The sequence below is a fragment of the Rhea pennata genome, chromosome 8 (genome assembly GCF_028389875.1).
Source record: "Rhea pennata isolate bPtePen1 chromosome 8, bPtePen1.pri, whole genome shotgun sequence".
In the NCBI taxonomy this organism is placed as follows: Eukaryota; Metazoa; Chordata; class Aves; order Rheiformes; family Rheidae; genus Rhea; species Rhea pennata.
The window spans coordinates 7,152,506-7,177,947 of record NC_084670.1 but is presented as its reverse complement, the minus strand read 5'-3'; the positions used below and the strand labels follow the sequence as shown (position 1 = coordinate 7,177,947).

Here is a 25,442-nt window from a genome sequence, read left to right as displayed (position 1 = left end):
TCTTCTCAACTAATTCTAGAAAATAAGAATGAAGGATCACAATATATTAAGTAAGCAGACTTGTATGCTGAAGAGTGAGTATAATCATGATGGTTTTGAGATGTTTCTTCTGGTTTAGCTCATAATTCATGCTTATTCTCTCCCTTTCTCTATTATTCTCTAATATTCCAATTCTAATATTCTAATTCCAATGTTATTATTCTCTAATAACATTGGAACAGCAGAAAATACATGGGATGTTAAAGATGCTTCTGTTGACAATGGTTTGAAGGGGGACTATGTGCATATGCAGGATGGAAGAGGATCACTGTGATTTGGTTCCAGTAGTGCTAGCTTGATTTTAGCACAACAGCCTAATCATCACTTGATGGAATTATTCTGACTTGGCTCTAAAAGAGTGCCCTGGCCCTGCTTTTGCTATGCAAAACTCAGGAGACAGAGCCTCACTCAGCCCCTACTTTTTCTAGAAGAAAATATTCCCCTGATAGAGCTAAAATTCACTTTGCTGGGATCAACACAAAACAACTTCTCATCAGTCTGTCCTTAAGACACACTCGTCCTTAAGTTCTGTACCAGACACAAGAGTTCCATAAATGCTACTGATGAGACTATCAGCGAACAAAAGTAACCTGTTTATTGTGCATCCCCAATCTCACAGTGAATGCTTTTCTCTATTTATTTCATATTCTTTAAAATGTTATTTCTAAGTAATTTAGGATTTATTGAAAACAACCCAAAAGAATCAATGTTTGAAACAATATCTGAAAGGTATCTGGTCCAACAAATTAGCTACACTCTGAGCTCCTTGCTGGAAACTCAGTGCTCTAAGACACACACCACCTACTTCTTCCCTCCTAAGAATTATGTATGCACTAAAGTACTGTATGAGAAAAAGCTGCTACAGATTTCTGCATTCAGCATCCATGTGATATCCTGACTGGGTATCATCAGTGTTCGGCTTTGCCCCTTGCATTGTCAGTGTCTCCTTTCGGATGCTTAGCATGTGAATTAATCTGTCTGTGATCTGATTTTCCTCTCTGTTAATAAAGTTCATAATACTACATAAAAAAGTTGTAAATTAATTAATTAATGCATGAAATACTGTCTTAGATGGAGGCCGGTGATCCAAAAGTACAGAAGTCATAAACGAAGAAACAAAAGAGGTTGTGTACTATACTTGTAATAGATCTTTCGATGAGATGGAAGAGCCAGGTGCCAAGCAACTACAGAGATTTGGCCTTTCTTGTGTATTATATCACTGGCAACCGGTTATAAACTCACTTTTCATGAAGCTCTCTATCCCCTTGACTGGCAGAAATACAGGAAATCAGCTGTTCTCAGGAAACCGTCATTGTGTTAAGCCAGAACAACTAGAGAATAATGAAGTAAAAATCCTTTGAAAAACACAGCTAGTCAGATAGCACCTCACCATCAATAGAGCCTGGCTCTCCATTTTAGTTTATACACTTTAGTAACTTACAAAATAATTAAAAAAAACCACTCCGTATTTGTACAAACTCTTCTAATTACTCTTCCACTTACTGGTCTTTTACTGTTTGTACTGATTATCTGTTCTGAACAAGACAACCTCTCTGGGACCAGATGGTTCCTTGACTAAAAGTGATTTCATGGTGGCGGAATGGTCTTTTTATCACTCCTCTAAATAAAATTAAGTCCTTGATTCATGAGCTGAATGGTTTAATTTCTAAACAGAACAGAATGGCAGCATTAAAACACAAGTTCTTTCAAGAAAAGTAATGAAAGCAGTCTCCCAATTGTCAGGCCAAATTCTCTTCTGATAGAGGCTTACCACAGTCAACCTGTATGCTTGTTACTTCTTTTCCTTTTATATTCTCATGTGGAAGATGAATACTTTAAAAGTTATTATAATAATTGGTACAATATTTAAATACAAGCAATGAAATGTTTCTGCATTATTTTGAAAGAAAGCCTACAAAGCTCTTTAACACTGGGAGGAATATATTTCCATATTGTTGATAGGTTCTCATCCACATTCTGCCCAAGAATCTGGAGAATTTCCAGAAGTAAAGGCTACTTTTGTATTGTAGTAAGGTCCTTAAAATTCCTACACCTAACAGATAATGTAGAAACCTTTAAACGTTAGGGGGATTAATATTTACGTTATTTATAGTTTGACTTTCTGTAAGATTCTGTCTTCAATTGTTTTTACAGCCACAATTCTTTTCATTTGTATGTCTTTTTTTTTTTTTTTTTTTTTTTTTTTTTTTTTTTTTTTAACAAGAACTCTTCAGAGCTCCTGAGAACAAACTGCAGTAATATCAAAATATTACAGATCTCCTACAGGCATTATTTTGAAGCAGAAGAGAGATTACAATTTAGAGTAGGAGCTTCTGATGTAAAAATGTTTAGTGAGATTAGAATCCTCAATTACAGACTTGTAACACGATAAAAATTCAAACTTCCCTTTGGAGTGGGGAGATCAGTACTTGCTTCAATCTGAACCTTTTGAATGTAAAATTTAAAATGTAATTCAATTATAAAATAGCAGTCACTGAAGCAAATAAAAATAAAAAATGAAATTCCACCTTCTTTTATTCTTAGTTTTCTTTCCTTTGATACAAATGCTGACTTAATGTCATCAGTAGAAGGAAGCCTGCAGAATCACCCATGTGGCATGATTACATCATATTCATATACATGTATTCACAGACAACAGAGCTGCTTTGCTCTGCTGGCTCAGGAGCAAAGAGGCTTCATCTCACATATGTGTTGACACAGCTGTTTGTAGGCATGATGGAAGCAGTCTCCAATAAATAAACCAGCTACTTGCAAAAACATTTGTGTGCTGCTTTAGAGAACTTGTTAGTATCAAGTGAATCAACAGGGACTGTCAGCGAACATTCATGATCAAAAGTGATATAGCGATTCTGTCAATCTTTTCTGCAGTCTTTTTCCAGTGACTGTATGACTTAATTGGCTGAATACAACACTGTTCATAGCTTTCATGAATCAGCCCAAAATTCACAGCTCAAGACAAGTCCTGCAGTCCTGTTATTAGCTGAGGATCCCTTGTTTTTTGTAATCCTGATAATATAATTATAGTTTAACATTGACAAAGTGTCTTGCATTGGGTGCCTTTTCTTCATAAATTTACATGATTTGGACATCTGTTCTGTGAACTTGGCTCTTAATATTTCTAGAACTAGTAGGATGCATTCTTACTTACGCCATTAGAAAAGTAATTTTTCAGTGAGTCCCTCTGTTAAAACTTCAAATCCATCCTCGATATTGGAAAAGTGAAAAAAAAAGAAGACTTGACCTTTTTAATTACTGAGTGCAGTTTTAACATTCTGGGGGGAAATGGTATGTGTCTTATTCTATGTCTATTCCATGCTGAATGTAATAAAGTTCAAAACATGAATATCTGTAAGAAGAAGAAAAAGTCAGTGGACAGGAATGTTTGTTACTGATGTAACCATAGTAGTAATAAGAATAGTAAAGTTGAACAATTTTATTCAAGGGTGATAATTAGTAAATTCTGTTATTCAGACTCACAGCAACCTCACAGCAGCAAGAAAAGGGCTTTATACTCGTATTACAGATGAAACAACTGAAGCATGCGGGTGATACCACCTTCCCAAAAGCATGTAACAAGTAAATGAAGAGCAAGGAACAGAATGTAGATCTTCTGATTCCAAGTTTGTACTGATATACCACCTTCAGTTAATCAAAACAAGAGAAAGCGAGTCATGTCACATAAAAGCTGATTGATTTGTCAGCAGTTAAAGGGAGAAATAGAAGGCAACAGACAAAGTAATACAAAGTAATTACATTTGCTTCCACAAGATAAACAGCACTGCTACTGTAAATTAAGATAACTTAGTCTGGTTTTGCTTTGACTATTTCTTTTGAAATGTTCATCATTTCTGTCACTGTGAACTGCACTGATACATTCTACTGGCACTTTGGTAGCAATAGAGAAACAATTCCTGTCAAAACTCCTTGGCAAATTCCAGGTGTAGAAGAATGATGAATGCAATTGTCATTAAAATTGGGCTTCAATAGAGGTGTATTGGCTTAGTCTTGGCTGGAAGAGAGACTATATCTGATATCATATTATTGAACACACTAATAACTGTATCTTACTTCTTGCTATTAGATGTGCTATTACACATCTTCTGTAATGCCTAACTCGCAGCAAAGAGCTAAAGAAATGCCCTACACACTTCCTTTGACCTTTTAACATGACACTTAACCAAACTTTTCCCCTAATGTCCTCTGAAATGGAAATGCTTTAAGTGTCTTTTCTCTCCTCAGTTCAAAAAACACTTCCTGTGAAAACACTGCTGCTATGTACTGCTAAGATGTCTGAACTCCAGGAAGGTGGACAAGACCTCATGTCGGAGACTCTAATCACTTTGATATCCTGGACTGGGTAGGAAAGAATATGGGGGACTAAAGGCCTAGACCAATGAGTTTAGCACTTGCTCATCAATGTCTTCCAGGCATTGATCAAAATGGATGCCAAATGGATTAGGTGATAAGATTTGATGAAGTGGTCTGTTTAGAAGTCAATTTCTGATCTCCTCTTGCCGTATAAATCTGCTTTAGTTGGGATAGATGGAGCAGCATCAACAATCAGCAGTCAGGAATAAAACAGGGGAGACTAAAATAAAAAATAGAAGTACTGCATGAAGGAAGGCAGTGGGGAGAAAAACTGACAGAACTATTTTCCTCAGGAGAAAACAGAGAAATTATCCCCCAAGCTTCAGACAGCTTCTCTACTAATTTTTTTTCCTTCCTAGCCGGAGAGGGAGCTACTTTGACCAGTGCTGGGGAAAAGTTGATAAAAGTTGATACAAGAGATACCAACCTGTTTGTACCGTGCATAGCTATGCTAGACTTACTCCGGGCAAAAAGACTATCTTTCAACTCAAAAGGTAGAACACAGAGCCTGGAAGCAAAACATTTGAGGCAAAAAAATGAAGAAAAAAAAGTAGAAATAAGAGTGAGAGCCAAATGTCAAAAATAAGGATACCACCTGAAGATAATAAGCAGAGGACACTAGACAGGCAAAGATTCCAGGGAGTCCCTAGATCCCCAGAGGACCTCTGATAGATGTGCAAGACAGAAATAAGAACAAGCTTCCCATCCACACAACACTTCTCACCAGAACTTATTGTCTGGACTGTGAATGTTCATTTTAGTCAGTACCTGAAGATATTTGATAAGAATGTGCCAAACTAAAAGCTTTGAAACTTGGAGTTTGATATATTCTCAGAGCAGGATTAGTATGAATGCCTCCTCCTAGTATCCTGCCAACAGACCTCAGCCAAGATTTGCAGAAAATGTACAAATGTTGGAAGTTCTGACTTTTGGCACAAGAGCTTTTTGGTTTGTACGTACAAACACTCCCAAGTGAACCAAAATGGGAAGTAGTTCTTAGGCAACTAGTGATAAGCTCCAATTACCTTTGGAAGCCTTTGATGTAACTGAGTATGTCAGGCATGAAGCTCTAATACTTACTGCCCATTCTCTGTGTCAACATTTCTTTAGTGATCTAACGCTACAGTCAGGCAGCTCTTACGAATCAAACTGGAGGAGCTCTAGAGGTTAATTAGGTATACAGAAGCTTATTTCTTTTCTTCACCAGAGAAGACCATTCCATAAGAGAACATGTGATCGTTCCTCATCTGCACCAACACAAAGTCAGCTGACATTTTAAACAGCCTTCACCAGTCTGTCTCCTGACTAAGACAGACCAAATTAATTATCCACCTAAGATCCAGCTAGTGACCGTTCCACCAAACCAGGATTGATGAGGTGGAGACCCAACCAATAGCTCACCTAATTCAGCTTCCAGAGGTCTAGCCTATCACTTAGAGCAGTTCCATCCTTTACAGACTGTGTGATAATCCAGTGCTGTGATAATGAGGGACTTCTGAAATAAAAAGTTAACAATAATGTCCCTCATTTGTATATTAATAACTATTGTGCAAATGTGAGTGATTTGAAAGACCTGTAGAGTGTCTCAAAGACATACAAAACCATTTAAATGCTAGGTGTTATTAGTAGACTGTATTTGATTAATGTTAAGAAGCATTTGATCAAGTCATAGGCTATGTTTGATGTTCATAATGAGATGCTATTTTTTATCTTTCCAAGAGATTATTGCTTTATGTAGCACAACTGCTCCTTATTTTTACTACTGAAGTGAAAAATGAATTGAAAACGAATAAGGCTTTCTAACTTCAGCCAAAGGCAGAAGGGCTATTGAAACTGATTCTCTTTACATTGTCCCCGAATCAAGTGGTATTCCAAAGATGGAAACAAATCCACCTCCAGCAACAGAAGAGGGGAATAAAAATGAGTTCTTGCAATTAGGAAAGAAAATTGAAATTCTGTCAGGAAAATAATTGGTAAGAAAGGCATGTCACTGCTTGTGACTAACACAATAGCAGTATCAGGTGTGAAAAGTCCAGCTTCACATCTTCCTATAATTAGATGTAATACACGAAGCATGAAAGAATGCACTACGTGAGTTCTTTCCCATCAGATTTAGAACACTGTTATCAATAACAGGGCTGAACTGACACTTCTATTATGATTCTAATTGTCTATGGAATTTTGCAGTATTTTTTTTTAATCAGAAGATTTTTTTCAATGCATTTTTTAATGTAGAGGAAAAGTGCATTCTAGATGTCAGCCAAATGAGAGACAGAAAAATCCCCTTTGCTAGGTTAGTAATGCTTTTGCATAGTAATAAAATGCTATTATAGTAATTAAAAGCAATACTTTGAACTTTTTTATCATCTTCCACTCAAGTATCTGAAGCATTTTATGAATAGTAAGTATGTCTCTTCAGTTTTCCTACTAAAAGAAAAATTTTTGAGAATGCAAAATAGGCATCTATCAGGTATGAGAGATGGGTATATAATGAAATATTCTGGTAACTGCAAAATAGATAAATGCCCCAGCTCCTCACTTCACAGGACACGATGAAAATGAATTAATGTCTGTGAAGCAGTCTTAATTATTATAAAAAGCTCAGCTTGAAATTTTTGTGTATTCACTGTGGATATGATTAATATACAGTAAATAAACTTTTGACTACACATTAAAAAAAAGCAAGAAAATAAAATATTTAATCCCCTACTGCAAAACAAGAAGGCGTCTCTTAAAAGTCAGTGTGTGATCATGTTATTAGCTCTAAGTTTGGTACTTCTAAATTTTGAGTAACCTAACATTCTTTGAATGTAATTTTGTGCATATTAATTCCTTATATTTGAAAATAAATACAGAAAATGAGCAGAATTTCCTATTGGCAACTGCATGGGTGATCTGGGACCTTTCAAAATACCATGCAAATCTTTGCCACATTTATTAATGAAATAACTGATAACAGTAATAGTTTGTCATCATCAGTGTGAAAGAGGAATAAGGCACACATTTTACCCCAAGATTTCACATATATTTGACAGAAATATATGTGACATAATCTGTGCTGACAGAAAAGCAATGCAGGACATTTGGGTTCTGTTCCAAGCTCCACAGCTAAATGACCTCTAGTGAGCACAGACTTCTTCAGGTACCTCTAAAGCCAGGTCCTCTTTGTCTTTTCCTATCAGTTTGCCCTGGGTCACTTTAAGTTTCTCATTTCAGTTCCAGTTTCCTACCACAACCTAATTCAATGCCTGCATCCCTAAATTCTTGGCCCTAAGGTCTTCACTCACGCAGATCCTGCTTTACCATATGAGCTGTCATTCCTCCACCTCAGACCTCCCTTCCATTTCATCTTTTCCAGCTTCCTTGCCTTAACCCTTCCACTGGGGTCTCTGTTTCTCTTTTCCGACTCCTTATTCATTTTAAATCTTCCTCCCACGACTCCAAGCCTCACTACTTAGCGAAATTCTACAAAAAAACAGCGGGAGACAGAAACACAGGACAGAAAACTTCAGTCCAAATAATGAAGTTTGGCAAGATAAGGAGCAATTGAAATAGGTTCTTATGAAGGAAGTACTACAGAACTTTAACAATAGATGATGCTTCCCTCTCCACCTGAAATAGAGAGAAAGATGTGCGGGAGGGTTAAAGAGAGAGGGAAGAGCTGTCACTACTATTAATAGCTGAATCTCTTTAAATTATAAACTAGAATGAATGTTCTTTATGATGTCCAAGAGAGAAAAAGAATTCTGAGCCAAGGTGCACAAAAATGCATGAAAAAGAAAACTTAAAAATATTAAATTAATATTATAATAATTATATAAAAAAGAGTATTGATTTTTAGAAAATCCTCCTACAAAGACTGAATCTAAATTATTAGTCTAAGAAACTGAACCAAAGAAAAAAATTAATAAGCTTCAATTCAAGTTTAGAGTGAAAATGTGGGAAGATGTTTTATTGTATTATAGATCTATATCTAGAAGTCACTGTCTCATACCTCTTTTCTGAAGGTATTTTCTTTAATCTTCAGTATCAGCCAGGGAAAATCCAAACTGTGGTAGAAAGCAACAGTTAATTATGAGCCCATGAATTTATCATTTTCTGTTATTGTGTATTAACGTAGAATCCGTGTTGAAAAGATTAAATAACTTAAATGTTTTACAAGTGCTATCTCTGATGGATATACTGCTTAATTTAACTGTCAGAAATAATAGTCCCATTATTTCTTCCTCCCTTACAATTAACTTAGTCTCAGAATTATCCTGTAATCATCCCCTACACACAGAAATTCCATGCTTATTAAAATGCTTTAAATTTTGCACACTTCTATTTAAGTAGAAATTACATTACAGCATATAACTATATCTCTAAAATTATAAATAATCCTATTTTACAAGTAGGGTAAACAAAAGCACAGAAAAGTTACATGACTGAACTTGTGCCACACTGTAAATATTTGGTAACTAAGGAACACATCATTTATGTGCCTAAAGCTCAGTTCAGTAAAAAGAATTATGCCTATCCGAAAAGGAAAAAAAAACGGAAACAACTTCACTTATAAAAATGGCAACCAAGATTGTTTGGCTAGATTCAGTGTTGGAAACTGTATAATTCAAACTATTATTCCCTTTCTAGAAGGATAAGCGTGAAAGGGTAAATCTGTTTTATTTACACGAATGAGCCATTATTAAGAAATATTTACCAATAATAACATCTAAAAAACTGTAGATACTGAGGCCATCACACACCAAACACAAGCTATTTATCAGGGCTCCATCTTCACCTTGAAATCACCTGTGTCAACATGTATAAATCTTCCTACTTCACTCTGCTTCATTGATTCTCCCCCTTCCTTTAAATTTTGACTGACATCTCTTCTCATTTCCTGAGGCTCAAAACTACTTTTTCCTCTCTTTATTATTTACCTTTGTAAAGCAAAGAAATGACTCTCTGAAGGCAAAATCTATACAGTATATGCTGACTGGGCAATTCAAATAATCCATTCTATGAAAGATAGCCAGTTAACAGGCCTAGAAGTTGGAAGGCTCTAGAGTAACAGGAAAAAACACAGCAGAATATTTTATACTTGTGTTCACTCTCATAGGGTATCAATGCAAACATATTTTGGAATTGTCTATATCATTATCACAAATTTACAGAGAAGTAAACTGAAGCACGCACTGCAAAAGCAATCTGCTTACAGCTGTACCTCAGCTGAACTAAGAACAGGGCCCAAGACTTATGACAGCCTCTTCATGGATTTCATTCCTTCGCCAATACACACGGGAGTCAAATAACACAATGATGTCAGTTTGTTCTAATTAGGGCTAGTTACACCATTTTGATATGACAACTTTGTTTAATTGCATAATTTGCCATCATATTACTTTTGAAGGTAATTTGTATAGCTTTTTGCCTATTAATTATTAGATAATGCTCATACAAAAAGAAAAGTTCATGTAGGTCCAAGTCTGAGGATTGATGCTAATCCAGATAGCTGTTCTAACAGTCAATTAGAACTAGTTTTCTGTTTCTTAGAAGCTTAGCTGGTAGAAATGGGTCCCCTAAATGTCAGGATGAATATTTGTTCTCAGTTCTTGTGTGCAGAGGTACTATTCGCTGCAAGTTGTCTCCAAACCAAATGGCTTAATCAGAAGGTGGAGCTTCTTCCTCAAGTACCTTTTGCTCTAAGCTGTCAGTGTAATTCTTAAATGCAACCAGCCCAGTTCTGCTGGCCAGCATATTGTGGAACCAGAATGATATAATAAGAGATTGTATGCCTTCCATGCTAATTGCATCTTAGATTGAGATTACAATTATTTTAATGATTACAAAAATTGTTATTGTTCTAATTGCTACATAGTGCAGTACCTGTATACTTCTGTTTATGACTTCATCAGAAAGGCTTGAGAACAGTAATAAGAAATGGAAAGCCAGATACGTAGTTCCATGGAACCAACTATTTTGAAAAGGGGCATTAAGTATAGCGAAAGCAATCTTTTGGAAGCCAGTATGACTATTGGTGAGTCAATTAAAGATTTTCAGAAAGATCTGAGTTGCAGGCATTCAGGGAAGTAGGCTTATAAGACAAAACAGAGCTACAGTTTCATTGCAGAAGAGACTCATATTAACAGGGACAGATAGTCCAGTACTCAAAGAATAGTACTATCCTGTTTTGGACACAGTTTTTAAAGTTATAGATAATTTGTCCATTACTCAAATGTGTCCTGCAAAGGTCTTTGATCTGTTGTAGTTTCTCTGAAAGCTGAATGACTTCACTGTTAGGCTGAAATACACTCTTCAGCCAGCAGAGAGAACTTCTGTGGGCATGTATGTAATAACAACTTAAACTGATGTTGGTAGTAGTGGAAAGAGGGCAACGTATTTTCTGAAATCCAAATCACTTGCCCTTATTGGAAGAAGAGATCTGTGTTTTGTAATTGGAATGGACAAACAAGTCGATCTAATTTTCTTCCAACATAAAAGACCATGCACTTGATCCACTGATCAGTGAAGAGCCTCACACACCCACTTCCTATATCAAGTTTTGTTTCTGAATCTCATCAAAGAGTTTCTTTGATGAGAGGATTGGCAATTCTCCAGCAATTGGAATGGTAATTCTCCAGCAATTACCTAGTGAATTTAGTCTCCGAGGTAGCTAATCCGAAGCTCATTTCTAGGGTTTCATATAAATCATTCCCATTAATATGAACAACTGAGAGTGCTAATTAATATCACCCAAGAATGATGGCAAGTATAAATTAATTGTACTATACAAATGAGTTTACTGATATTAAAAAATGTATGAAGAATTTTTGCTAATAACACTTCAACATTTTAGCTTTCTTCAAAGGCAAATTTAATCAGGGTTGGAGAAAGAATACACTGTCACTCCAGCTCAAATACAGATCTGCTTTATCACATTAGTAAGTATGAGTAAAAGATTGTTCGAGATTAAGAACAGAACTGTGATAAGTAATTTTTTTGTTCTCAATCAGTGTAGTAATAATTCTGAGTGGGAAATTCTTATCTGAGTTCTGAACAAATGAAAGGAAAAATCTCCCAAAGTAAAATAACAATATGGAATTCAAACATAGCTCTAGCATGTCCTATAGTCCTAAACACATCTTGAGCACTTAATTTGAGAATACTGCATTGAATAGTCAAACTGAGCCATCTTGGAACTGTATGATTGTATCCTGTGATAAATCTCTTTTTGCCGTGGTTGTTGAATTCTGGCTCACACAAAATCTCAAAGGAAACAGATAGAAAAGGATAAGATGGGCAAAAGAAAGGAGAATAGAAGGAGAAAGAGAGTCATAAAGAAAAATAAGATTGTGAACTTAGGTTTCGGAAGAAAATAACTATTAATAACTGAATAATAGAAATTGTTGCAGAACACAAGTATTTGTTGAAGAAATATATTTCAAAAGAAAAATATCTATCAGACTGGAATTAGAGATTTCTCTGTCCTGATAAGTTTTAAGTCTTGGATCCTTTGAATACAGTACTGCCAACCTCACAAAGTCCTCAATCAAGCTTCAAAATGACGGCAAGTTCTGTCTGAAAAATCATGAAATTTACCACTGTACTTTTTTTTTTTATTGATATCACCTAATTTCCTGAGAGGACAAGGTCTACACAGTTGTGCTGTGTGTCTGTCAGTCCTTCAGTAATAAATTCTGAATATATTGCTCAATTTCAACCATGTTAAAAAGAAGGCTAGAGATTTTAAAGATGTTAAGTTCCTAGCAGTTTTGTAAAAAAAAAAAAAAAAAAAAAAAGGTACTTGGTAGAAGAGAGACTCAATTTAATACCCACTTTCTGTACTTCATGCCGTATGGAGTCATGGATTTATTTGCTGACTGATACAGAAATGCTATCCGGCCAGCAAACTAATGCCTTTTTAAAGTGAAAATTACCCATCTTTGACTTAGTGGAGACTCTTCCCTCAGTCACAGAAAGATAGGCTACATTTCTTTGAAAAGCCAAGCTAACATTTTAAAAGAAAACTCTCTCTGAATCAAATGACCAGGAGATTGTTATCTACAAAACACCTCAAGAGAGGTCTTTTTTTAACGCACGGAGACACTACTGACATGACTGAAGTAAAAAGGCAGCCTTCTGGTCTTTGGTAGATCATTTTCCTGTATAAACTCAGAATAAGTTAATCTTCAATTAAAACATAAAACCAATTGACCTGGCTAAATCTAATCCGATCTGAACAACACAGTGGTGATGAAATCACCAATATCATAAAATCTCATAGTAATATGGCCTTTCTCTTTCCCGATATCCAATATTCACTGATTCCTCCTGGTCTGCCCTTTCCTGGAGTCTTTGCTCCAGCCACATCACTGTCATTTGTCCTCTGTAGTGCAACATCAGTTGCTCAGCAGCTTTTTGAGATCCTTACAAGTCAAATTCTCAAATTGCTCCAGCTCGAGTCATCCAACGATTGAATAACTTGAGTCTTCCCTGGGTATTCATATATTTAAATATTGGGAAGGCAAATTTGTAATTCCACAGTCACACTCCGACTAAATTTCTGCACTTGTTTCAGCAGGTGCCAACTCAAGGCTGAACTCGCAAAACCAACCAACCAAAGAACATTTTACACCTTTCAACACGTACACGAAAATGGACTGCGGACCTGACTCAGTATCCTAGCTCGTCCGGGAGTGCCGGCGTGTGTCGTCACCGCCAGCCTGGCCCTGCTCAGACGCGGGGGGACATGCCCGGCCGGTGGGGGAGCAGCTCCTGCGCAAGCCGTGGCCACCTTTGGTTCTCGGTGCTCCCCGGAGCTGTCCAGGAGACACCCAACTTCCCCTTGCCTGGACTTCACCTCAAGGCAAGACCTGAAATTTAGATGCGAGGCATTAGTTGAGTTACTGTGCACTTATAGTACAATTCCAGCTCTCTTCGTTCAACTTTCCCTCCTGCCTGACAGCCCAGCTCCTTGAGGAGCTCCCTAGGGTGGCAAAGCACCCGAGCCGGGGGAGCCAGACTCGGCAGGGCTGAGGAGCAGGGCTTTGGCGCCGGCAGCACTTATCCGCTGTCCTCCAGCAGATTTTTGGTTTTTCCCTTTATCTTTCCCAGCGAAAATCGCACCCGGAGGTTCAGGTGAGAGCTAAGCCGAGACCGGGGCAGACCTCCTCGCCTCTCCCTCACTGCAGGCGCCTCCCGACCTCGCAGGCGTGGGCCCCGCTTTAGGAAAGCCGCCCGAAGACGTGGCGAGGAAGCTGCCGAAGGGGGCAGGAGCCGCCCCGCGCTCAGAGGCCTCTCGCACCCCTCCCAAACCCCCGGCTGCCGGGGCGCGACCACCCGACACCGCCCCCGGGCGCGGCCCCCCGAGCGGCGCCTCAGCCCGGCGCCGCTTCCCGCCCGAGGCGCGGGGAGGGGAGGGAGGCGGCGGCGGCGCTGCCCGCTCCTCGCCCGCCCGCCCGCCGCTCCGCCCGGGCAGCCCCGCGGGCGCCGCACCATGAGCGCCGAGTGCAGCAGCTACCTCAGCGCCGACAAGGTGCCGGTGAGCGGCTTCAGCTGCCCGCGGGCGGGCGGCGACGCCCGCGCCGTGTATTGCTGCGGCTTCCAGGACGTCAAGTACTGCTGCGATGACCCGCACAGCTTCTTCCCCTACGAGCACGGCTACATGTGGTGGCTCAGGTAGGCGAGCGGGCGGCGGCCCCACGGGCCCCACATGGCGGCGGCGCCCTCTCCTCACATGGCGGCGGCGCCCCGACCCGTTGTCGCTGAGTTTGCCTCAGCCCTTCCCGCGCTTGCTTCCGCAGCCCCCGACGGTCGCTCCCTGCTCTTTCGGTCTCATTTACGCTGTTCCCTCCTAGTTTTCGGGAGCCGCCGTTCGCGTAGCGGGACGCGGCGAGCGGCGCTCGCACCTTCAGCCCCCGGCACGGTGCGGGGGGTTTGGGGAGCGCCCAGCGCGCCTCCCCGCAGCCCTCGCCCCGCGGAGCCGAGCCGCCCTGCCCCGGGGGGGCCGTCACCGGGGCTGCTCACCTCTCCGTACTTTTTTCTTAACGCCGCTAGTGTCCTCCTGAAGGCGCCTAGCCTAGAGCTGCCCACTCCAGACGGGCGTACAGCAAGGTTTACGCGGAGGCAAAATGTTGCCTTTTGGCTCGCTTTCAAAACGCTCGTGTTCGTGCTTCTGCCTGCCCCTGCGCGCCGGCTCTGCCATTTCTGAGAAGATGCCTCGAAACTTGTTTCCTGAGCTCACTCTGCTGGCTCCGAGTTCCCTGTCACGCAGGCTTCCTTGTGGTTGTTTTTTCCATTCCGTTACAGTTATCTACAGCAAAACTCACCTGCCTCGTTTTTTTGCCCGTTCACTCATTTTTCTATCAACCTTCTAGCATTCCTTGCCATTATAGCATTCAATCACTTGTTAGACCTTAGCATTGTCAGAAAATCAGATTTCACTATTCTTTCTCTTCTCCAGGTCATAGATTAGGTGCTGAATAAAAGCAGCCCCAGCACTAACCTGTGACCCTTCTTCGTACTGGAAAAGGGACCACGTAGCCCTATGTTTTGCTCCTTATCCTTTAAGCAGCTTTGAATATCTGTAACAGGACCTTTCCTTCAATTCTGTGTCAATTTAGGTTTTTTTTAGTAGTTTTTGTGGCACTTTGTCAAAGGCTTTTTGAAAACCTAACTGTCTACTGGATTCTTTTAGCCATGTACTTATTGATGCTTCATAAACTGCCATAGGTTAGCAAGGCAGTATTTTCTCCCTGTAGTAATGCTGGCTGTTTTGCAAAAGATTGTGTGTCAGGAAGCAGAAAGGTCCAACAGCTCCCTAAGGGCAGGGGAACCACAAGCAGATCGCCGTAACAAGGCAGACAGGGTTAGTGGCCTCACCGTCAATCGCCGTGTCCCGCAGTACCTGAGTGAGGTGACGGGGGCAGACCCAGAGACGATAGCCAAGGTCAAAGAGAGCCCCCGTGATTGCCTGGCAAGTCTGTGCTGGTAAGGTAGGCTCAAGGGCAATTTGGGAAGTGGAGTCAGCAAGTCAGTGTCTCGAGACCGTAACCAGAGTCAGACACAGCCTGGTGATCCCTCCTTCCCCCCATCGGGCAAGTCTATAGTGATGGGCCAAGTCCAAGGTCAAGTCAGGAGGTAAATGTCCAGGTCAGGGTCCGTGGCCAGCACAGCTGCCGTGTAGCTGATGCAGGCACCCAGGGTGAGATCTAGGCTTAAAAAAAACTCCCAAGGGCAGGAGGAGCAGCCTTTGTTGAGGCCTCCCCTCAGAGCTGTGTCAGGAGCTGTTGGATCTTCTGGTTGAAGACAACTAGCTGGGCAAACTTGTCCCTGTGTCCTGGGATGCCAAAAGCTTGCAAAGGGTGGAAGAGGGATGTGCTAAGGGCCCTGGCATTGTGTTTATCTCTGTGCTCAGTGATGTTACATTTTTTAATAGACTTTATAGTCTTATCGGGCTGGAAGTTAGGCTTCCTAGGTGCCCCTCTAGAGCGCTTTTTAAAATTGGAATGACACGCACAAACTACCAGTTCTCTGGCAGAGTGACTTAATGTAATGATGAGTTGCATGCATCAACCAGCAGTTCTGCAGTTCCATATAGGAATTCCTTCAGGGTGCTTGGGTGAATGCTGGTACTGGGGTGTTCACATGTAACTTATCTATTTGGTCTAATATTTCTTGTATAATTATTTCAAATATAGTTTGCCTGTGAATTGGATGTAGGAATCACCCTAGCATCCTCAGCTGTGAAGAATGGCACAGAACTCATTGAGCTCCTCTGCTGTGTTTTATCTCCTCAAACATCCTTTCTACACCTTTCTCATCAAATAGCCATGCTGTTTTAATTTTCTGTTGTAGGGTTTTGCTTTTTTTAAAAATCTTTGGCTGTTTTCATCACAGGAAGCCTTCTCAAGATGGAATAACTGTAGAAAGATTAAGATTACGGAATTTTGGTCTTGCATATGGATGAGATATTGCAGAGAAGACTGCTAAAGCTTGATCTTTTCAGAAAGTACCTCAAAGAACTGAATCCTTTGAGAAACTTTAATGAAGCCCTGCCTGAAGGAACTTCTACAAAGATCTCTTAGGATTTGAGAAGTATGACTACTATGCCACTATCAGGGTCAGAGTCTGAAATTTGGACTAAAACTTCGAAGCTTCAGGCTTTGTTGTCTTTCCTCTGTGGTGGCCTTAAGCTGCTAAGAGGATCTGGGGAAACTGCAGTTGGTGTGTTTTTTGATTGTCCTATAATCTGCCATACTGTCTATATCCATCACAGAAAAAGGTGAATAAATGCAGTTTATATCTCTAAGCAAAGTTAATTAGTATTTAGAATTAAAATTTGTTTTCAGAAGTATTTTCCAGTAATAAGTCAAATAGCAATTTTTAGTTGCTGATACACTGGAAATCCCAAAGTATTGCAGTACCTCAAAAACTGTATGTATTGGAAAAGATAGTTCCATCAGGGGTTTGAAGGAAAAATCCTCTGGTCACTCAGACTGTTTTGTGACTCAGTGCCTTGCTTGTCTTTGTTTCAGACCACAATCTCAATGAGAATATAACAACCAGATGTTAAAATAATCCTTCAAATGTTTTTTATGGCTTCCAAGGAAGCACTTTTAAGTGCTTTAACTGCTTAATACACTTCAGAAATTAGTCATGCCCAGCCAGGATAAGTCCAGAGACTGAATCTACTGAGGAGTGGAAAAGATTTGGAAGCTCAGCTGGAGGAATTATTATAGGCTTCTTTTTATTCCAGAGCTTGAAACTTGTCTTCCTCCATTTTCCTGGGCTTGACCTCCCCACTTAATTTGAAAACAGGGACTGAATGCACATGGACAGACAACAAAGGAATTTCTAAGTAATTGATGTATGTAAATGTTGGCAGTCATAAGCACAAAAAGAAAAAGAGATAAGTTGTTATAAATAACCAGAATATATTCTTTTGTCCAGATAATGCAGAGAAACTTTGCAAATAGAAAAAGAAATTCATGGAAACTAATACCTGAGTGTTCAAACAGAACAATATAGAACTTAAGAGATTCAATAATTAGTATTTTAGGCTATATAACTTTCATGAGTAACAGTGGTATATGACATTTAGTTTCCCAAACTGAATACTTGAGTCCAAGACTAGTTGTTCATGTTGCTGCACCATCTTTCAAGGCTGGAATTTACTAGTGACATTTCCTGAGGTTTCTGAGAGCTGTACCTGAAGTGTCTTACAAGCCAAGGCAGCTGCAAGCTCTGTCCTTTGAGGGGAGTATTCTAGTTGATGGTATCTCAGAGATTCCTTCTTTTTAGTAACAAGCAATTACAGTTTCAGGCAGCTATTGCATAGTTCTGCCTTGTTTTTCTTGCTGTGTGGGATGAATTACTGGACCATTCAGCAGCTAGTTCTGATGGAAATAACTCACGAAGAAACCGTCAGCCTAGGCTACTTGAAGCGTTTGTTTCTTGCAGGCCTATGATACTCTTTTTTGCCGAATCACTGCTGCCTGTAGTATGTTTAGAAATATATACTGTCCTCCTCCTTTGGAAAAAACAAAAACGTAGTTTTACTTCCCACTTCTGCAAAAACTATAATCTTCAAAAAGTGGCTCCTGACATCTGCCATACTGGGAACTGCTGGACAGTCATAAATAATTGACATTTGAGCAGTTCTGATACATTTCATCCTTTTACCGTTATCATTAAAGATAAGAAATTTAGGGAATTTCTCATTCATCCTTTCTTTTCTTACTGGTACTCAAAATCAAACAATGTCTGCTTTTTTGAGTGGCCCAGGCTCCTTTTACACATTTCTTAAAAAGCTGACCTCAGGAAAGAGGAGTGAAGATGCTATGTTATTCCATCTCCAACAGAGCTAGCAGTCAGGAGTCCGTGACTCCTGTGAAGGGGTGATTAGTGAAGGGAATATTAGTAGAAAGGCAGGGGTGTGTGAAGTTCACCAAAGGGTTATGCAGCTTCTGAGGCAGCAAGGTGCTACAAAACATTGGTGAGCAAAATACTGAACAACTTACCCTTCAGAGATGTGTGCTGTGCATGCATGTACTGTCATACAGTGGACAGCATATCATAACATCTCCTTTCCTCAACAGCTGAGTGGAAGGGAGAGGTATGCTGAGCATTTTAGTACTTAAACTAAACTGTGATGTAGTTAGATTCAGTCAGCACCTTTGTTATCATTTTAAAATGTCTTAGAATAATTTTGTCATTGTTCAGTTAAGTTTTATTTTGCCAATTTTATGATTTATTTACTTTCTGTATCAAATAGAACTCTAATACCCATTCCAAATCAGTACCTTCTGTTAGTTTCATGGAATGTTATTAATTTGATTAAAACTCGCATATGGTCCAAATTTTTATTCATGAAATTGTGTAAAGTAATCCATGGTGACCTAAGTCTCTAGCCACACTTTCCTTAGCTTTTTCAGGTCTTCAGGATTCTCTGTTGTTTTGGCTTTTCCAAAACGGCAAGTCTTTTGCTCCTGTCTGTCCATTCTTCCAGTCTCCTAGTAATATTTATCTGTTTGCATTGCTAATACTACATACAACACATCATTGCAGCAATAATATTATTTGGTTCACTTAAATTTAGATGAGTCATAAGCTTCCTTTGAATCTATGAGTAGACAAACTACATCTGCTCAGCGAATATTTAAAATTTTCCTAGCCCTTGTTAGAATGGATGGACTAATTTTCTGGATTAAAAATATCTGTAGGTGTGTGATGCTGAGCCTCCATTGAAAGAAATCCTGATAGCCTACAAAGCAGCTCTCTAGACACCAGCACAGGGAGCCCAGAGGAGGTTGCTGGCAGAGTAGAGCCTCTTTGGTCAGTAGAGCCTCTGGCTGTGCTTGTGTGTCGCAGCGCCATGAGTGTCTACATGACACGTAGTGTAATGGCAATGGGAGTAATCAGTGAAATTTGTGGTGTGGTTGTATTACCCAGGGTAAAAATACAGATGTGTCTTCATCATATGTAGAAAGGAGCTCGGGACAGCTTTGTTTGGCCTGTGAATCTTCTGTCAACTTTATCAATTTACCATTGCTCATATTCAAAGAATTATGTGAAGTCACATTATGTATCCTTTTGGCAGGGTTGTACATTAGAGGCTGTTTCATGACAGTAGAAAAATTGGAGGTCACAGCTTGGATTAGAATTTAAGTTTTTCCCCTATTCGCTTTGTATTCAGAATGACTTTTAACCAAAGATTACTACTGACGATGGTATTCTCAGGACTCTACTATTAGCCTTGTAGAGTCTAATAAAGTCTTGATTACACAAATTTTGTCCTTTCTTTCACCCATTTCTCCTTACTGTTGTGTTTTCATTTAATTTGTTATATATTTCTCAGTGATTTTTTTTTCTACACTAGTGTTTCTGGTTCATGGATGTTACTTTTATTAAAACTTAATTAGTTTCTCTTTGTTTATTAATTATTGATCAGATGTTATCTTTTCAATACAAATTTTCCATTATTGAGTTCATATTTCTTTTTCCCGTGCTCTCTGACCTCTTTCCACATAGATACTGTCTTGCTCTTCATTTTGATCTCTTGTCTTCTTGTTTTTGCATTCTCATTTCCCAGCAGGGCAAGCTTCCTTTACAAAGGATTCCACATATGAATGTTTTTATTTTTTTGGCTCAGACTCACAAAGGTATTTGAAGAGCTGTCATTGCAGTTTGGCAGAGGGGAGTGCAAAGGTGGGTTTTTTGTGTCCACAGTGCTGATCTACATATATCTCATGCTCCTACATAACAGAGTTTTCAGTCCATTCTAGATTGTGGGACAGAAGTACTACAGAAGCCCAGATAAGGTCAGGATAAAAGGATAGTGCAAGTCCATCAAAGCTTTTTTCCGCCCTAGTCCCTCTGCCAGCCAAAGGTAGGACATTTCTGTTTATTGCTTTTTACCTGTTTGAATCCACATTTGATAGTGAAATCCTTTGAGGGCCACTTATGCTAGCTTTAAACAGTCTTTTCATGGAAACTTTTTGGCAGGTCACGGTGATGTGATGATTGCACTCTCTGTTTAGCCTTTTGCACTGGTGCACTCCCACCAACAGGCAAAAGTTAGTAAACGATGACGAGGTGCAGAGCCCATCCTGGGACGCCAGCCACCTTACGGAGAAATACCTCTGTTACCCAAGCCAAAGTGCATAGCCCCTGCTTTCTGTGCTGGGCGCTTGGCTGTGCCTCTGCTCCGCCTGCAAGTAGATAAGACTCTGACTTGTGTCCATCCGCTTATGGCTCACGGCTTTTGGAGAGCCAAGGGAGCAAGTCTCTAAATACCTGAGTTATCATCGCAGGTACAGCGTTCCTGCACGCAGTTCTTGGTTAGGGCCTTTATAGGAAGTGCATGAAAAAAATATCACTGAGGAGAAAACAGCAAATATGTTTGCTTGTGAAGTGTGTAATTGATTTACCAGCACTTCCTACTAGGGTCTGTATCATAGATTTTTGTTTTACGCGTGATTTTCTTTTGGACCAAAAACAAAATAAGAAATAAACCGTTTTATCCTCCAAGGTGAAATATGCCATATCAATAGGACAGTAAATTGTATTCATTAAAGTTAAAAATATTTTGGATGATACTGATTTAGTCTTGTTAGAAGTTCAACAAGTCTTATTTTAAATGTTTTGCCCTTGCCATGCAGTACTACTTAAAACCTGGAAAACTTCAGCACTATGCGAAATGGAAGATGAATCAGTGTTCTTTGAAGTTATTTTATATAAAACTTTTTCCTAATAATTTCTATTTGCACATTTCCTGTATTTGCAATTTCACATTTCTGTTCAAGTCTTTTTCATACTTTTTAGTGTTAGAAATGTTCCAGAAAAGATTGTGTTTTTTAGCTGCAGATAATGAGGCACTAAATAATTGTACAGCAACCTGTTTATATAAAGTAAATATTGTGGGTGCCCTCCCTGTTATTTCCGACCTGTTTTATTTTGATAGATAAATTCTAGAGTGGCTCTGTGCTTTTTTACAAACCAGTGGTTGGATTGGGGGATTTTTTTTGTTCCAAGACTCAAGACTCTCTCATATGAAGCTGTAGATGGCTCTGTTTTGCCACCTTCTTGCAAATATATATACATATATATGTGTGTGTGTGTGTATTTATGTGTGTGTGTGAGGATGCCTGGAGGGTCAAAGAGATAACAGCAGAGAAAATATGCAGCACATCAACATGCTAATGATACACAGATACGGTTTTTGTAGTACCCATTCCGTCCAGCATATTGGACTGTAAGTGTGAACCTTGTAGTTTACAGGGAAAGCTAACTAGAGAGTTCTCAGTCCAAATAAAACTTGTGGATGTTGCTGGTAGGGAAACGACCAGGAAGTACTGGCCAGGATTATCTCTGTGCATTCATTGCTTTTTTTTGTGCTTTATTGGAGGAGTTGTTAATGCAGGGGTTCTCACTTGCTAGTGAGGCAGAAACTGTGGGCAAGAGCGACTTTGAAGTCCCTATGGTTAAGACGCTTCAGTATTTAGCGTTGCGGATGTTGTATTAAATTCCTCTGATTTAAATCAATAAATGAAGAAGGAACCCCCGCCTCCAAACTTTCACCCAAAATCAGCCTTAAAGAAATCAGTAATACACTCTTAAGTTGTCAGGGAACCTGTAAGAGTTGTAAGCTGGTGACTTCAGCATGCTGAAAAAGATCTGCTGCTGAAATATCATATTTAAAAACAGTAAGTATGAATTGAATCTTAATTTCTAATTGGTTTAGAACGACGGAGCCAGGATGTCTGTAGTTAGTTTTGTGATGCTTCTGTGTGCTTCAGCTGGTCTCCATGTCTTGAGAAAGGTCTTTTTCACATTGCAGCTGGAACATGAGAAATTTTTTTAGTGGCAAATAACCTGTGTATAAGTCTTTTACCTATAATCAGAAATTCTGAAAAGTTCTCCAGGAATTGTTTTTCCTATTTGTAACACACAAGTTATATATTGATATTGCAGATATATTATGTTGTACAACGCGCAACTGTATTGTTTAATGTTATCTTCTGCAGTTTAACGGAGGAAAGCTACAACTGTGGAAAACAGATGACTGAAAAGAAAATATTATAGTAATTAGTATGTACCTGGTCTATTCAGCTACAGAACAGGTTACTCTGCTTAACGTTTGGGTAGAAGGTGGTGAACAACCTCTTTTGCCCAGCACTGCAGACTGTGATCTAAAAGGAGTCTTAAAATATAGCTAATACTGAAAGGAAAAAAATACTTGTTTCTAAAGAGCCCCCGAACTATGTTACTTCGTGGAATAGGCTCAGCTATGGAGATCATTCTTTGTTTGATAGCTGCTCACCTCAGTGCTCTCTAGTGCATTTCTTCTGTTTTGATCATTTGGTTTATAGATGTTTCAAGTAAAAATGCAAAAATCAGAGCAGAACCCAAGAGTGGTTCATGATTGTAAGGACATATTGAAATCCCATATTAAGCAGAATGGCTCAAACAACATACAGGCAAGCAATAAAAACCAGTAAGAAGAAATATACTTAGTATGTGCATGTACACACAAATATATAAAAGACTTTATACTTCTCACAGAGGACAAATACCACGAAAAATCTTCATAAGGGCAAAACTATTCTTTCCAGACCACTGATTTTGCTGATAATGACTTGTCCATGGAGATAAATGTTCCACAGATTTCATTAATGGATCTGACAGATAACTAATGAGAACTGCATCTGAAAGCCATGCTAGTTTCTGCTGTTTTTCTCCTCGTCCTGCTAATGTTAAGAGTTTTCTGTGGACATGTTTGTCTACTTGTCTTGCAGGATCTTACAGAGAAGCTTTGCAGTAGCTTGAAACTTGGATGTAAAATTCATAAAAATGTCCTGAGGCACAACTTTTCCCCTCTCCCCGCAAGGCCAGAGGGGACGTGACTTCTGATTGATAGCAGTGCTGTATAAGGGCGTTTTCATCACCAAAGGCCTGAGTTTGTGGAATTTAATAAATAATTCTTAGTCTCACCAAGACATTCACCTCTCTCTTCTGTCCTTTTTTCCTTTGTCAAAATTGTAAATATATCACAGTAGTAACATTAGGGTCCTCAAGCCTCAGGCATTCTTCATTTCAGACCAAAAATACAGTTTTAGTGTTCATGTTATTTGAGAAGAGGAATCTGCCTATATTTCGTGGACCTCTGCCTCTCTGTGTGTGCACGTGTGATATTTAGAACAAATTTTTTTCTAAATTGGCCAAAATCCATTAACGGGGCACAAATTTAGAAGTTTAAAAAAAAAAAAACAAAAAAAGAGAGAGAGATACCAATTTCTCAGTGGTTTGCATTGATTTTTCACATTGAAATTTATTGATTTTTTTTCTTTCTCTGATTTTTGAGAAGACCGTTTGTAATGTTTTACAGCCTTTGCACAGATGAGAATGCTGCATGAAGGTGGTGCATCCTTCAGACTATACACTTTTAATTGGGAAGCACAGTGCACATCCTTAAATTTTTCAGTGGTTTATTGGTGAATATCCACAACAGTGGAGGAATTTCAATCTCACTGATGCCAGTTACTTATGAAGTTATTTACGATTTTCATCAACACAGTTTAAATCAGACTCAGGAATAATAGGCATAGGTAACATGAAAAGTCAGTAATGACATTGCCCTTCCAAGGGCAATTAAATTATGCCAATTTATGGAACCAGAGTGTTAAGCTCTAAGTTTAAGTATATGGTAAAAATACACAGTCACCCTGCCTGAGCACAAGTAACCTCCAGACATCACGCTGACCACTGTTTAAATGGATATCTCAGGCCATTTGCACATTTAATTTCTTTGTTTTCTCTCTTCTCAGTGTTGGAGCGCTTGTGGGCCTGTCGATAGCAGCGGTGGTCCTGTTTGCTTTTATCATCACTGTGTGTGTTCTCTGTTACTTGTTTATCAGTACGAAGCCACGCAGCAAACTGGATACTGGTTTAAGCTTACAGATGGCAGGTAAGACCAGTTGTTATTGACATATGTTATCTCCTGCAGAGGAAAAGCCTTATTCTGTCTCTGTTAAGTTGATACGAAGAAATCCAGTATATTTTCTTTCTGATGGGAGGCCTCAAGGTATAGTCAAACTATTGTATGGAAACCAATACCAAACTCAAATGAAATAACATAAGCTCAGTACTTTTTATTTAGTTATAGGAACAGTGTAAAATTTTGCACTGTGAGTAAGGATGCAACAAATAAATCCAATCATCAGGAAGAGACTTAGACTTGCTTGCTCCAGATTTCCTGCCCAAGTAAATAAGTGTATAGTAAAAATTTCATTCCAGAAATAAGAATCTCAAGAGAGGTTTTAAGCATGTTTTCTTGGATCATCCTCTTTTTTTTTCTTCCTTCCTGCCATAGAATCCTGTCTTCAAAATCTAAGGCTCTTTACTTCAGTCCCAGTAGTCTGTACCTTTGTACCCAAACTGTATTTCAGCCTACAGTGCAAGCAGCAGCATGATGGAGCTCAGCAGACACCTGCAGGAGCAGTGCACGTACCCACCACTAGCCCACTGGCAGGGAAAGAAGCTGTAGCTGCTTGCTGATGCTACAGCCAGTATTTGCAGCTTAGATTTAAGACAATTAAAAAACTTCAGGTCTCACTACTTGTTCTGAAGAATGCTTTCTTGATGGTCAGTTATATTAGGGCTTTTATTTTAAACATTATTAAGAAAATTAAAACATACATGCATATTAGCTGATACAGTACATAGCCCACTGACTGTGAAGGTCACCCTGTTGAATAGCAGTCAGAAATTATTATATAGCCGCTGAATATGAATCTGAGAAAGAGCCAAGAAACATTTAGGGGACATTAGTTGCCATTGCCTTTAATATCATATATATGTGTTAGAAGATTAGGGACAGGAAAGAAAAGCTTCTGCTCTAGGAGGTCAGATGTCTATTTGTGGAGCTGAAGGGAGTAATTGGCATGGCTAAGCTTAGGGAAAAGATTTATTCATATATGCATGAGAAAAAACTTTACATTTGTGGAATCTGGTTGCAAGTTTTGAAGTCAGGA

The 25,442-nt window shown here is 39.2% G+C and overlaps 1 protein-coding gene across 1 annotated transcript; it reads left to right on the top strand.

Annotated features, from left to right (window-relative positions):
• Positions 1 to 13,906: 13,906 nt before the first annotated feature.
• Positions 13,907 to 24,955, top strand: SHISAL2A (shisa like 2A). The gene is made up of 3 exons (XM_062581595.1): positions 13,907 to 14,088; positions 24,237 to 24,376; positions 24,858 to 24,955. The coding sequence occupies exons 1-3, from the start codon at positions 13,907 to 13,909 to the stop codon at positions 24,953 to 24,955; spliced, it is 420 nt and encodes a 139-aa protein (XP_062437579.1).
• The last annotated feature ends 487 nt before the right edge of the window (positions 24,956 to 25,442 follow it).